A 14,913-nucleotide genomic window follows, 5' to 3' on the forward strand; every position below is an offset into this window, starting at 1 on the left:
AAAAAGTTTAAAAAACTCTAGGGTTAAAAAAACTCATGGCTTAAAAATTTTAAGAAATCAAAAGTAGAAATTCAGAAATTTAAAAAATCAGAAATTTGGAAATTACAAAAAAAAACAATGTTTAAAAAAATCGAAAATTTAACATCAATTTATTTGTTAAGAATTTAAGAATATAAGAATTTAAAGAATTTAAGAATTTTGGAATTTAAGAATTTAAGAATTTAAGAATTTAAGAATTTAAGAATTTAAGAATTTAAGAATTTAAGAATTTAAGAATTTAAGAATTTAAGAATTTAAGAATTTAAGAATTTAAGAATTTAAGAATTTAAGAATTTAAGAATTTAAGAATTTAAGAATTTAAGAATTTAAGAATTTAAGAATTTAAGAATTTAAGAATTTAAGAATTTAAGAATTTAAGAATTTAAGAATTTAAGAATTTAAGAATTTAAGAATTTAAGAATTTAAGAATTTAAGAATTTAAGAATTTAAGAATTTAAGAATTTAAGAATTTAAGAATTTAAGAATTTAAGAATTTAAGAATTTAAGAATTTAAGAATTTAAGAATTTAAGAATTTAAGAATTTAAAAATTTAAGAATTTAAGAATTTAAGAATTTAAGAATTTAAGAATTTAAGAATTTAAGAATTTAAGAATTTAAGAATTTAAGAATTTAAGAATTTAAGAATTTAAGAATTTAAGAATTTAAGAATTTAAGAATTTAAGAATTTAAGAATTTAAGAATTTAAGAATTTAAGCATTTAAGAATAACCAGAATAAAGAATAAACAAACGGTTTTTAATAAAATAAAAAAAAGCATTTTGACAATTTGATACGACCAAAAATTTGCAATTTTTTTAAATGAAATCAAGAAAAAAATTACCTAAAATTACCCAAAAAAAAGAGCAATTCCAGCCCAAAACAGGATTTTTTTAGGTACTTTTTTCTCGACCCTCTCCGATTTCAATGAAACTTTGTAGACATGTTATCCGAGGCATATATAAGCCATTTTTGTGTATATGGAGCCAGTAACACTCAATATTTTTGTATTTCGTAATTTAAATATTGCTGTATCTCGAAGCCGTTGCATCATATCAAAAAGTGGTCAAAGACAAACTTGTAGGAAATTTGACGGGCTTTCCGAAAAAAATACACTGAAAGAAAAAAAACACTCTACTTTTATGAGATTTTTTGATTTTTAAGTTTAAAAGTTAAATTTGAAGGTGAGTCCACGATTTGTTTTGGGCTCACCTTCAAATTTAACTTTTAAACTTAAAAATCGGCTTCGAGATACAGCAATATTTAAATTACGAAATACAAAAATATTGAAAACACGTACGCCCTTCTAAAATGTCATTATCGAGTGTTACTGGCTCCATATACACAAAAATGGCTTATATATGCCTAGGATAACATGTACAGCCGATTCCCTATTTGACATGGAATTGCTCAATATCGAATTTATCAGCATTTTTTTAAATGTAAAGCTGTCATCAAATGACCATTTTGAAAAGTGTTTCAGTTCATTTTCGTTAAATCCTGATCTACAATGGCAAATCGCAGAATGTTGCGTCTGAAAACTTGATGATTGTTTTGGCAAGAGTTTGCGTAAGTTTGCTCTTGTATACTAAGCTTGCTGGTTTTCCTACCTAGTTAGCATAAGAGAGCGCAGTAGTGTAGATAAAACGTTGTCGATTTAGAAAACAACAAATGTTTTTGAACTATTTTACAGATTTGCTTACAAGAATTCTATCCAATTCCAATTCAGTTTTAAATATTATTTTCAATTATTTCTGTGATTTTTTTTTTGTAATATTTAAAATAAGAATATTTTTCTTCCAAAATTTCTGGGGGGGGCACAATGTATGGGCTGCCCCCCTGCCCAATTTTAAGGGGGGGCAAAAAGTACCGTGCCCCCCCAGAGTCGGCGCCCCTGCATGGGACAATTATGCGTAGAACGGCAGTTTAGTGCTACCAAATGTGATGATTTTTTTTACAAAAAGGTTGTCTGGGCCGAATGGATCTTCTGCAAAGTTTGTAAGGAGAATTAGGGCGGTTCGTCGCTGTTGCATACAACCCAAAAATTGCATGCGATGTGTAGGAGATCCGAACAGCACTAACTCAAATTCAAAGTGCACGTAATTCTGGGAACCCCAAAGTTCATGCTTCCCCTCGAGTTGAGCTTGCGCAATAATTTTGTTGGTCGGTGTTTTCAACCTGTGGTGGTCAATGATTGCTTCACAAAATTATATAAATTTTGAGAGACATTTGAATTAGATCAAAAGTTCCATCAGGGCTTCAATTGATTAATGGGTACAACCGGTGCAAAAATCTGTAAAAATGAAATAAATACTGAGCATTTTAGAGTGATGATCAATTTTCTTTGAAATCGACCTTGTCAATACGTGTAGTGTACTACAGTAGATGTTCGGTAACTGGGCGTTGTTTAACTGGGCGTTCGATAACGGGACCGTAGCCCAGTTAAAAAACAGACAAACGTCAAAAAACCAAAACAAATTGAAATGACCGAGGGGTTCATGGATGCAAAAATCATCTTCAATAAACGAAACAAACTTTTTTCAATCTTTTATTTAATTTCAAATCACAATTAAAGAAATATGAAAAGTAAACATTGTAAACAAATTATTGAATAACTTTTATTTTTATATTTATCTGGAAAATATTATGCATCGGTGATCCCCTCGTAATTTTTCGTTCAGCCCATTTCAGGGATGCCACATTTGAAGATTTTCGAGCACAGGCTCAATGCTCAAACGTATTGTTTTGCCATGTTATTCGATGATTTTCAATTGAATGAATTGCTCACGAAAAAGATAACAATGTTTTGCTTCTTTTGCCAAAAACAGATTTGTAAAATATTATTTTGCCATCAAGTTAAACTCATTTGCGTTTTTGTGATGTGCCCGAAAATCTCCAAAATCTGGCATGCCTGGCCCAGTTAGCGAGCAGCATTGACTGGGATCAATGCTTGAAAAGGGATCTATCACTGAACGGGACTGCTCGTTATTCAATTGAACTTTCTGTCAGCGATCATTTCCCAAAACGATATTTGATCGCTGACACACTACGCCTATCATGACCGTCATTGCTTGGCGACGGTCGATTGATCGTAAACACGAAGACGAAACGAACGGAAAATGAGCACCACTCAAGCAGCCGCCCGAACGAGACAACGTGCTATCATTGGAGGGATGATCGGAATCTCGGTAGAATTTCAAACGACCGCTCTCTACACCCTTACCAAAAATCATGGTTTTTTGAGTTCCAAATCCCACTTTTCATACGATTTTTTGAGTTCAGGTACTACAACCATAAAAATGGTTATATGGGTTGAACTGAAAAAGTCATGATTTTGGTAAGGGTGTAGGCGATTTTTCTCCTGGAGAGAAGTCAATGATTGTGTGAGTGACTTTGCGTAGCACTCATTCCTTTGTGTGTGAAACGAATGAAAGCAGAATGTAAAAATCAGATTGTCGTGGTGAAGACGATTGGAGTGATCTGTCAGCTATCACAAACAAAGTCGAAATTTCGCAAGCTCTGACTGGGATACAATCTCAGCCTAGTTACCGAACAAGTACTGTATTTTAAACATCTTTTAGAAGATATTTGGTGAAAATATTGCAAACGAAGCTTAATTTATTTCGGCTAACGAAAAATCATGGCAATGATAGAAGTCGTCATCTTAAGTGATATACATATTATTTTTTTGAAGCCGGATCTTTTGGTTTTAGTTGGTTCCGTACAAAACCTATTGTTTATGGCAGATGTCAATTATTTTCTGACCTTTTGTCTGAGCCATTTTTGGTAAGGAGTGAGGAAGGCAGCAACAACATAGATGGATTAACACTAAAACACTCGGGTTGTCATTTCAAGCCTATTTTTGTGAAAAATCTTATAACTTTAGATATAATTGACTAAATTGGATGCTTCCGGTTGCGCAAGATTCAGATTTGTCTATATTTTGAACTGTCAGAACGGGGGAAATATGGTCAAATTTTATCGGAGATCTTCTGGATTATGTTGGGGTACCAAAGCGGTCCTTTGTGGGTTTTTGGTCAATAGCGTTGATTTAATGTTACTGTTAAGTGTCCCGCGGTTACTTGGGAAATCCTACGGGGCACCGGATCAGGTTCCAATCAGCCACCAATCGAAAGCAGCATAGTACATAAACCGTTTTCGGTTGACATTTTCAATTGGTTTTTATAAAAAAAATCACATTAAACTTAAAATCTAACAAAATTGTAATTTTTTCACTTAATTATTAACAAAAGTGAAACTCTAAATATGCATATGTTGCAAAATATTTAAAAAAAATCAATACTGGAGATCAAGTGCTCTCAGTATGTACCTATCAATCAAAAACGTGTTAGACGTTTTTTTTAAAGAAAAGCCCTTAAAAAACTTCTATATCTCCATTCCAGACAAACCCCGTTCGGAAGCTCAGCACAAGTAAAACCCCGACCCCTGAGCGAAAAGACTACAGCGGGGCAGGCAGCAACAACAACTCAATGTCCACTTCACAAACGCTCGCCACAATGTCTTCCTCGGGCGGAGGTGGCGGAGGCTCCAACACCCACCAAACCACAGCAACGGGTGCAACGACACCGCGGCCGATCCTGAAGCGCAGCCTGTCCCAGCAGAACGAACCCTGCCCGTACTGCGAGCGGTGCTTCGGCTTCAAGGCGTACGATCGTCACGTCGAGTGGTGCCGCGAGAAGGCCCTGCTCAACAAGAACATCCAGCACCACCAGTCCAGCGTCGCCAAAGAGAGGTTGCAAGCGAGGATCCAGTACAAAGCACCGCAACTCAAGTAGGTACCAGTGCGCGCACAACATGAGTTACCACTCAGAAAAATTAAATTAGCTAAAAGTTCCAGTCGACATGGTTTGCCTGGTGATTTAGGTGTTGAAATCAATAATAATTTTTGAGCAATTTGTCATGCGCGTGGCTTATCGCGAATATTCTACACAGAAAGGAAGTTTATTTCAAAAATAACAAAACAAAAATACGAATCTTTATGTTCTTTAATTAAAAATTCTTATTTTTTTTTTAATTCTTAAAATTTAAAAAAAAAAATTGGATTCTTTGAATTTTTTGAATTCTATAAATATTTCAAATTCTTTGAATTCTTTCAATTCTTTAAATTCATTTTATTTTTAACATTTTAAAAAGTTTTTAATTGCAGTTCCAGTGCAGCTTAGCAACGTGGCTAATTACATTCGTTCCCCGCTCCATTACAGATCAAAACGTGCCTTAAACCGTGAGAAGTACTCCGGCAGTCTAAGCTGCGGTGGCTCCACGAGCAGTCTAGCCGATTTGGATCTGCCCTTCCCGCGACACCGGAGTCACCTCAACTCGATGAGCTCGTCTCTCTCCAGTGATAAGTGAGTAAATCTTGAAAGCAGGACTGGAAGTTCGTAGAATTTCCCCCTTTCAAAACCCTCCATTGTATGTCCCAACTAACCACTCATTTCAAAATTTTCATCCCTAAAAAATCAAACTAACCATCCCACCCACAATTTACCACGCGAAGCAAATCCGACCACTCCGGATCTCTGAAGAAGATCCCCTCGAATGACCCCGGCGCCGTTGGGTACGCCGGTGACCGGAGGGGAGGAACCCTCCCTGGGAAGAAGCGTGAAATTAGGGCAAATCTGCTAGAGAATGAGAATTTCAGGAACGACAGCAACAACAACAACAGCAACCCAACCGGGAAGATCTTCGGCAACAATCTGCTCATCCGGTCGACGCAGGACGTACGCCGCGAGAAGGAGCAGGCCGTTTCGGTGGAGCGCGTCGAGCGGCTCGAGCTCGTTGCAACGGGTCGCGCCGGAGAGCAGCGAGTTCCGCTGAAGCGTGGCGCCACCAAGATTGTAAAGTGCAACAAGAGGTATTTTCAGCACATTTCCGATGCGGTTGTGTTGTGTAGGCGCATTTGGTTTTGTTTTGTGTTTTGGTTTGTTTTCTCGGTTCTGCTCGCATTTTGCACAGTTGGGTTTGTTTGGTTTATTTATTGTTAAGATATGGAGTTCAGTTGGTTGCAATGGTTGTTGAATGAACGTGAGTTTTTATTTGTTTTTACTATTTGGTTGACAAAATGTCTTATAGTTGTACAGTTTTGTTTATTGCACAGTTTTCAAGAGTTTTACATTTGCACCATAAATATAGTCTGCACAATCTTGGGATGGTGAAACAAATGATTGAAATATGTTATGTTACAGTTTCGGGGTTTTGTATTGCAAATTTAGCTAACATTGTCTGCTGTATTATATTTCCAAACGAAAACCGTCAACTTTGACTGAAGTTATGCCAACAAATGTCTGACATTTAATACGTCACATTAAAATCACAAATTTGGAGTAGCGGAAGGTGGGGCAAGACGACCAATCGCTCGTACGGCAGTAATTTTTACAATTTTGATTATTTCCAGTATGAGAAATTGTTGCTAGCAATGCAATTAGCTGATTCTACTACCATGTGACCGCCAAAACGACGTAAACGCCACTGGGCATAAGATTGAATGAAGTTTTTTTCAAAACCTTTGTTTTCTTATAATATTTGGAAAGTACAAAATATGGCTTAGGGTTCGTTTTAAGGCTCATTTTATCTAAATGTTTTTTTTTCCTAGGTCAGTAGTGTCCTACCACTTGCACCTATTATAAAGTATGATTTAACTTTTGGTTATTTTTGTTGAGAGCTTTTAAAAAATCATGTTCAGATGGGGCAAGTGTACCAAATGGGTTTTTAGTATGGAAAAAAATACGAATTGCTGCAAAGTCCTTAAAAACTGATAAACTATTCTTAAAAAAAATGTCCATACAAAATATAATGATATCATGAAAATTTACTATTTATCATAAAAGTTATTTTTTTTCATGAAACCAATCAAATTTTTAGTAAAATATTATTTTTTTTAATCTGAAAATGAAAGAAACGTTTCAAATACATTCTAATCTGATGTATCTAAGTGATAACAGTTCAATTGTTAGCAAATTAACATGTTGTTTCATGCATTTTTCCTCTTGCCCCAACGGGTTGTTCATCTTGCCCCACTAGTTGAGTAGAACGTACGCAAAATCAATAATTTTAAATTCAATTTTTACATTAAAAACAGGATTTAAAAAAAACTTGTTTTATCAAAGTCTTAGTCAAAACCTGGAATAAGACGATTATAAAAAAATCCGACAGATTTTTTAACGTTTTTAATGGGTTATAACAAGCATTTCCTTAGCTTGTTACACTTGCCCCACTTTCCCCTATTGGACTGACTTGTACCGATATTGGTGTGCCAATCAACATGTTTTTAACATAAAATAAAAGCGCTTTGCATCACCGAGATTCCAACCCAGTCCAAATTCGACTTGATTGTGTATCTCGCCGCAGGTAACTTTTTGACGTTTCAAGACAAAAGCGTTTTAACGTTTGACCACCAATAAACAAAATCTCGAGCACGCAATGTAAACAATAACAAACACGTTTTGTGTGGAAGACCGTTCTGTGCCTTGTCGCAAAATTTGGTTGAAATTGGTTGCCGGAGTTCCGGGTTAAAAATCAAAAATGTAAACAGTACAAACGCATGCAAGAGTGACAAAACGGCTTCGGACGGCCAACTGTCGTAATTGCAGGCTGTGGCAAAATATCACGATCTGATCGACACAACATAGCATATGAAAAGTTTCAACATTGTACCCAGCTTTTTTATAGGTTCGTTTGAACTTATTAAGATATAAACACGGAAAAAGTTTAGTTTTGGAAGATGGGCAGTTATTGTTATTTGAATATTATCTCTTTTTGATTAACTTTATTCAAAAAAAAAAAATATAAAAATTAGAAATTCAACCGAAACTGATCAAAATTTCCCCAGTTCTTGATGTAAAATTACACATCTTCTGATACAAAATTGGTCACCATTCCTTGCTATATTACCTTATTATTTTCTGTTTAGGTCAAATCGACGCTGTCGTGCTGTCTTGTCGCACGTCGTTTTTTGACGTTCCGAGAAAAACTTAAAACGCGATTAACTTTTAATAAACAAAACTTAGAGCTCGGAACGTAAACAATAACAAACACATTTTGTTTGGTCGACCATTCTGTGCATTAACCCGAAGTTTGGTGGAATTTGGTTTGCGCGTTGTCAAACGTTGAGACATTGTGAACTGCACAAAATGTAAAAAAAAAATGTTGTGGTCTTTTGGATTTTTAACCTAAACTGTAAAATGATCTAACGAAGTTCACTTAATAGCTGTCGGCCACCATTGCTAGTACCAACCACTAGTGTCTTGTGTAAAGAGGGTGTCAAACTAAAAGGTGAAGTTGGTGTCAAACCATCGGGTTTTCAGTGTAGTAATTACAACAACAAGAGTAATTTTGTCTGAAAGAATTTAGAAATATGTTTTAGCTTCTGAAGAACTGTTCATAAAAAAAATAAAAATGCTCGAACAAATTTTACTAAAACAAAAATTAAATATTAAATGAATTTAAAATATGATTGCATACATACATACATTTATCTTGAAAATCGTTGAACTCTCTACAACCCAACTACAAGTTGCTTAAAATGACCTCCTAAACACGGGAAAAATACAAAAAATCGTTCTTAATACTGATAAAAGTTACAGTCCACTTTCAACATTTTGTCCATTCTTTTTTCGACCTTTTGTCCTTTCGACCATTTGGCAATCGACCTCAGCTTATACCCAGGTTTTGAGCGAAGATGGCTTTCGATTGGTGAACGTCTGAACTGTCAAAATCACGCAGTAGCACCAACATTAGAAAAAAAATGTGGCGGTCATGCCATGGCACACTTTTTTCGCAATGTTGGTACCACTGCGTGATTTTGACATTTCGGGCGTTCACCATTCGAACGCCATTTTCGCTTAAAAATCTGGATAAATCTGGTTTAATAGCCAGGGGAATTGGGTACTTAAGCTCTATGTAAATTTTTATGTGCAACGGTTAAAAACACGTATAAAACCATTTCTGATCACTTTTTTTCATTTTAATGCAAAAAAAATATTGACAACATTTTTTCGATGGATCAACTATCTATGGTCCCCTTGGAACTAGCTGTCAAGTAGGACCTTTTCTGTCAAGAAGGGCCGCGAAGTTTTTTTTTTAAATTGAATAATAAGCTTTATCGATGTGAACAAAAATATCAAAAATTTAAGCTTCATTTTAGGACCCAATTGGCTAAGCTAAACACTAGTTAAAAGGTTTCAAAGTTTTCGTGAACCTGAAGTTATAAACCTTATTTTGTATTAGATCAAAATGGACAAAAAGGTACTTTTGTTGTAAGCTTTAACTTAAATATATGTATGTAAGTATGTATACATATATTATACAGTCATCCCACATATTCGGAACACCCACAAATTCTGGACACTTTTATGATAATGTGTCAATAGCATGCCAAAAGTAACTTTTCTGTCGATCGTACTATTTTTAGAACCTTTATTTGGACATTATCTTGCTATTTCACTAGTAAAAGTAGTACTTTTTGAACAAAAAACTTCATTCCAAGGCTATTTTGTCCAGAGCAGCAAAACACTGCCTCCAAATGGCCTGTTTCATAATTGTGGGATGTTATTGTGCCACCCACAATTGTGGAACACCTGAATTTAACTGATATTTTCACAAAAAAAGTTATCAAACCATGTATAAAACTTCACTAAGCTTGAGTTTCATTGGTTTCAGTGTGTGAAGTCATTATTTGATAATAAATATGTACTCCTGGAGAGATCCAAAGTTTGTTTACATTCGTAAGAAAAAAGGGTTCCGAATTTGTGGATTTCAAGGGTCAAAGTAATTCTTCAAAAACTTTATATAAAAGTTAAAATTTGCAGATGTTCGATACAGCATTCGAAAGATCGCAAGAAAAGCTTTCAAATGAAGGTAAAAGCTAATCATTGAGTTCAATTATCGATTTGCTATGATTTTTTGAACATTGGTTGGCGCGTACCTTTGTCCCGTGCGTACTTTTGCGTCGGAAAAGGGTTTTAACAAATATGTACACTCAGTATTTAAGTCCTTTCCATAGCAGCTCCGCTCGGAAGGCACTTCGACACACATGATATGGGTGTGAAACTGTTCAAGCTAGACAGAGTGTGTTCTTTGGATGTTGTATGTAGCAATTTAATTGAATGTTTAGTAAATGTTGTACATAATGTTCTTTCTGAACCTCTTTGTATGCAGCTACACGCCACGTTGCATCGCATAATTCCAATTCTTCCGTTTCCATTTGCAGCGACGCTTCCTTCTTCGATCCGCACAAGCAAACGAAGAACGCGCCGCCTCCTCCGTTGGCCGAACGAAGCTCGTTGAGCTGTACGGCGGCTTCCGGCATCCAGAACAACCCGAGCCAGGAAACGCTCGCCAGCAAGTCTAGCTTTGAAACTTTTGAACAGTACTTTTACTACTACGAGAAGCAAAATCGACAGAAGGATCGCGACTTGGGTCACGAAGAGTACGAGGGGTTCGAGGATGAAGAGTTGGAGATTCCGTTTACGAACACTATGAAGCGGACCAAGGGGAAGTCCGGCCAGTGTGGGAAGCGACGGGGTCGTCACGGGGTGGCGCAGGGTGGGTTGGAGGAGGACGACGACTTTGTGCCTCCATTTTACGACTCGAACGAGTTGCGACCGATCGTTGATCGGGGTGGTGGTGGTGGTCCAGGAGGTGAAGGTGGTTCCGCTAGTCGCCGCAAGGGGTCGCGTATTCCGAAGAAGGTCACGCTGCACCAAATGCACCAAGATTCGCAAGATCCGTCCAGTGGTGGTGGGAAAAATCACGCAATGCTTCCTAGGCTGTTTTGTACGGAGCGGGTAGAGAGCTTCGATTTGAGCCGCGATCGGAACGAAATCATCCAGTACCATGAATGTTGCACGTAATGTTGAACGGTTTTCTTTATTACATGTGTGTTTTTTCTTCTTCTCTTTCTCTCTTCCTCTTTCCTTTTGTTTTCCTGTGTTTTTTGAATCTACTTCCAGTGGCTACACGCCGGACCGGTACGACCCGTTTTTGTCGGCGAAGCGGCAGCTTGAGGAGCTGTTCTCGCCGACCTCTAGCTTTAACACTTCGACCAAACAACAACAACAGACTTCCAACAGCCGCGTGACGAGTCCGGTGACGCCCAGTCCGACACAGGTTATGAGCAAGTCGGTCGTGGTTCCGGCGACGACCAAGACGACCTCCCCCAACATGAACCTCTCCAACTTCCGGCGCGCTTCGTCGCTGCGAATGCCCCGCAAGGTGTCGCGGCCAATGTTTATCGAAAAGGCCAAGTCCAACATCCAGAAGGGCATCACGGACGATGGGCCGGTATCGCCGAACTTTTTGAAGTCGTCCGAGTACGACGAGATTCCGATCAAGTCCGTGTTCAACGCGGCACAAATGGCGGAGAAGCCGAAAATGCGCGACTCCAGCTCGGTTCGACGGAATCTCAAGCTGGACATTAAAGATCCGAATATGCCGGCGACGGATGTTCCGCTTTCGAAGACCGACTCGCTGGCGGTATTTTTAAAGTACGAACACGAGCTTAACCTGCTCATGAGCGAAAAGGAGATGAAAGACAAGAGTAACAGCTTGAGCAAGCGGTCCGCTTCGCTGACCGGACACGAGCGGAAGGAGACATACAGTCCGAGCGTGAACAGTAAAAGTAACGAGCGATCGTCGCCGAGCGAAAAAGAAAAATCAGAGAAGCCTGTCCAAGAGATTCAACCGATCAAGAAGGTCCCGCAAAAGCTTGTTCCGATCAAGCTTGATCCGATCAACATAACCTACAACAACAACAACAGTAACAGCACAAGCAAACCTACGGTAATCTCGCTGGACGCGATCCTCGGCAAGAGCAGCACCAAACCAAAGGCTCCTCCACCGGAGGAAAAGCTGATGACCCGCAAAGAGTCCACCAATTACATCGATCCCAAGCTGATCAACAGGTGCGACAACCTACCGATCATGGTCAACAAGCTGACCAAACCGGATCTGATCGAGACGAAGCCGACAGTGGTGGCGACGACCATTCCCAAAGTTTCACCCGAACCTCCGAAACGGCTAAACGGCACAAGTCCCGAAACTGAAGGTGGCGGTGGCAAAGCGGCCGACAACCGCCTCAGCGACCTCAGTACAAAGAGTGACGACTCCAAACCGACGTTGACGCGACAAAACGGGACTTCAGCTTCGCGAAGTTCCGAAAGCAGCAGCATCGGAGACAGTAGTCGCGAGCCAAGTCCGCCGAGCCAGCGCAGCGAACACAAGCCGAACCAAGATGCCAAATCACAGTCGCCGGACTCGGGCGTTGAGCGATCGACGCCCACCAAGCAGCCGGCGTCCACTCCAATCGGCGTCCAGAAGCCGGAACGACCTCCGCTGCCATCGTTTGACGACTTTGACTTTGAGGAGTTCATCTCCTCGTTTGAAGACGAACGACGATCCTTTCAGAATGCCTTCTACTCTCGTAACGCGACTTCCAACAACAACAACAACAGTAGTACTAGTAGTTTCAACCAGCGTGTGACCAACAACAGTTTTACCGATAACAGTGTGAAGAGTGCCGTGAATGGTAGTAGTACTAGCAACAACAACACCAGTAGTCCTAGCCACTTTGCAGCATCCAAACTCAACAGCAGCCAATCTTACTACAAACCTCTCAATATCAACGGTAGATCTGAAGAAGAGGAGACCCGCCAAAAGTCCCCGCAAGTCCCGCCACGTCGACACCAACCGCTGCCGCCGCCGCCAGAACAGCCACCCAGCACGATCCGGAACCTGCCCAGCATTCAACCCGTCGTCGCCAAGAATCTTCCAGGATCCCCAACCCCAAACAATCCGAACTCCATCTTCTCGTACGGACCACCGTCCAACGACACCAACAACAACAACAACTCCGTCAAGTCCAGCCCCTCATCAACATCGCGGCTTGGTAGCGGTAACAACAACTCGTTTAACAACTCTCCCCTAACAGCAACAACCCATCAGCCATATCAGCAGCAGCACCAACAGCACACAACACTTCCGAAAACTCCATCCGCCACAAATCACATGTTTTCAGCTACTCCGTCGCCGCCGCCGCCCCCACTGGCCAACTCAGCCGCCTCGAACGCCTTCCTGGACGACCTGTCGCCGACCGAGCGGGACCTCATGAAGAGCGTCCAGGAGCTGGACCGGATGTGCGAGTCGTCCTCGTCGATGTACCCGGCGGACTCGGACGAGGTTTCGAGCGTGGAGGGCTATCCGCTGTCGGGGTCCAGGGATGGTGGTCAGCGCGGTCATCGGCCCTCCGAGGGATCCAAGTTTAGCGCCGATTCGGCGTACGGCAGGTGGGTGCTTGGCTTTTACTAGTTCATTATAGCGGTGAAGCTCTCAGAATCTCCACAAAAAAATTTTGGGTTCTTAAGGTGGTATTCGATTGCAAGAAACTTGATTTGCAAGCTTGTCAAAGCACAATGTTCCACTGCGACAAACATTCCCTTAACTTCAATAGGAAAGGTTTCAAAACTTGTTCCGACAAACTCTATGACAAACACGAAAAATGTCAAAACAGTATTTGTCAAGTTTGCAAAAAAGTTTCTTACATTAGAATACCACCTTAAGTATCTCACAAACAGTACAGAGTCTCAAGTTTTTCGCAAATTATTTCGTGATTTTTAAATTTTATTTTTTATTTTGATGAATCTTTGCCCATGCATTGTCAATAAAAGGAAATCTGCTTCATTAGTTTGTCCATATAATTTTGCAGGCTCGTTATACAAAATGGGTACGTAAATATATAAAAATCTGTATCTTTGAATGTTCTGATCGATTTGGTGTCTTCGGCAAAGTTGTAGATTAAGGCAATTCATAAAAAATAGTTACACTCTTGAAAAATACAAATTAATTCATTTAAGAGCGAGTTTTTCACCAATGTGTAACAGGTCGTATCGAGGTGCTCCGATTTGGATGAAACTTTCAGCATTGTTTATACATGAGATGAACTCATGCCAAATATGAGTCCTCTACGACAAAGGGAAGTGGGGTAAAACGGGCATTGAAATTTGAGGTCCAAAAAACATAAAAAAAATCTTAAAATTGCTCGCATTTCAGTAAAACTCCATCATTTCCAACTATCTTAGATGCATTCGAAAGGTCTTTTGAAGCACTTCAAAATGAGCCATAGACATCCAGGATTGGTTAAACTTTTTCTTATAGTTTTTGCAAATTACTGTTAAAAATTGTTTTTTTTTTTAACTTCAATATCTTTTTGCAACAGCCTCCAACACCCATACTCCCATAGGTCAAAAGTTAGGGAATTTCATGGACTATAAGCCTACGGTAATAACTTTTTGGCCAATCGCAGTTTTTCTCATAGTTTTTCGATTTTTATATAACAAACTTTTTACAACGTTATTTTTTGCCCTGTAGGCTTCTATAGCGGCACCTTTTGGTCTCAATTTTGTCATATTCGGAATCCTCGGAAAATTTCACGTTAGTTAGAAGTATTGAAGTTGTAAATTTGATTTAAAAAATAATTAAATAAAACATTTTTGAAAAAAGAAATAGATCTTATTTACTCTGTGGTCAATACGTCAAATGCTGTATCAAGTAGGCGAAAACCTGTTTTACCTCTAATCCAACAATTTTTTTTAAAATATTTGAATTCATTCTAAATGGCATTTTTTTCAATCATATTTACAACTCCAAATCTTCTAACTAACGTGAAATTTTCCGAGGATTCCGAATATGACAAAATTGAGACCAAAAGGTGCCGCTATGGAGGCCTACAGGGCAAAAACTAACGTTGTAAAATGTTTGAGCATGAGCATGGTTGACTGCCAATGAGCTGCTACTCCGTTATTGACAGATCAGCTGAAGTTAAACAATGAATCAAAAATGATCAGTGGGAGCCAACCATCCGTTCACT

At 39.0% G+C, this 14,913-nt stretch overlaps 1 protein-coding gene across 10 annotated transcripts in view; it reads left to right on the forward strand.

The window, feature by feature from the left end:
- LOC120425311 (uncharacterized) overlaps positions 1 to 14,913 on the forward strand; it is a 109,335-nt gene that overhangs the window by 88,507 nt on the left and 5,915 nt on the right. For 8 of the 10 annotated variants that reach the window (XM_052707244.1, XM_052707245.1, XM_052707246.1 and 5 more), the window contains 5 exons: positions 4,439 to 4,827; positions 5,258 to 5,401; positions 5,551 to 5,907; positions 10,261 to 10,881; positions 11,003 to 13,333. In XM_052707244.1, coding sequence (XP_052563204.1) covers positions 4,439 to 4,827; positions 5,258 to 5,401; positions 5,551 to 5,907; positions 10,261 to 10,881; positions 11,003 to 13,333 — 3,842 coding nt within the window. The remainder of the gene's footprint in view (positions 1 to 4,438; positions 4,828 to 5,257; positions 5,402 to 5,550; positions 5,908 to 10,260; positions 10,882 to 11,002; positions 13,334 to 14,913) is intronic. The other 2 variants (XM_052707247.1, XM_052707249.1) reach the window with 2 other exon arrangements.

The sequence above is a fragment of the Culex pipiens genome, chromosome 2, assembly GCF_016801865.2.
Source record: "Culex pipiens pallens isolate TS chromosome 2, TS_CPP_V2, whole genome shotgun sequence".
NCBI lineage: Eukaryota > Metazoa > Arthropoda > Insecta > Diptera > Culicidae > Culex > Culex pipiens.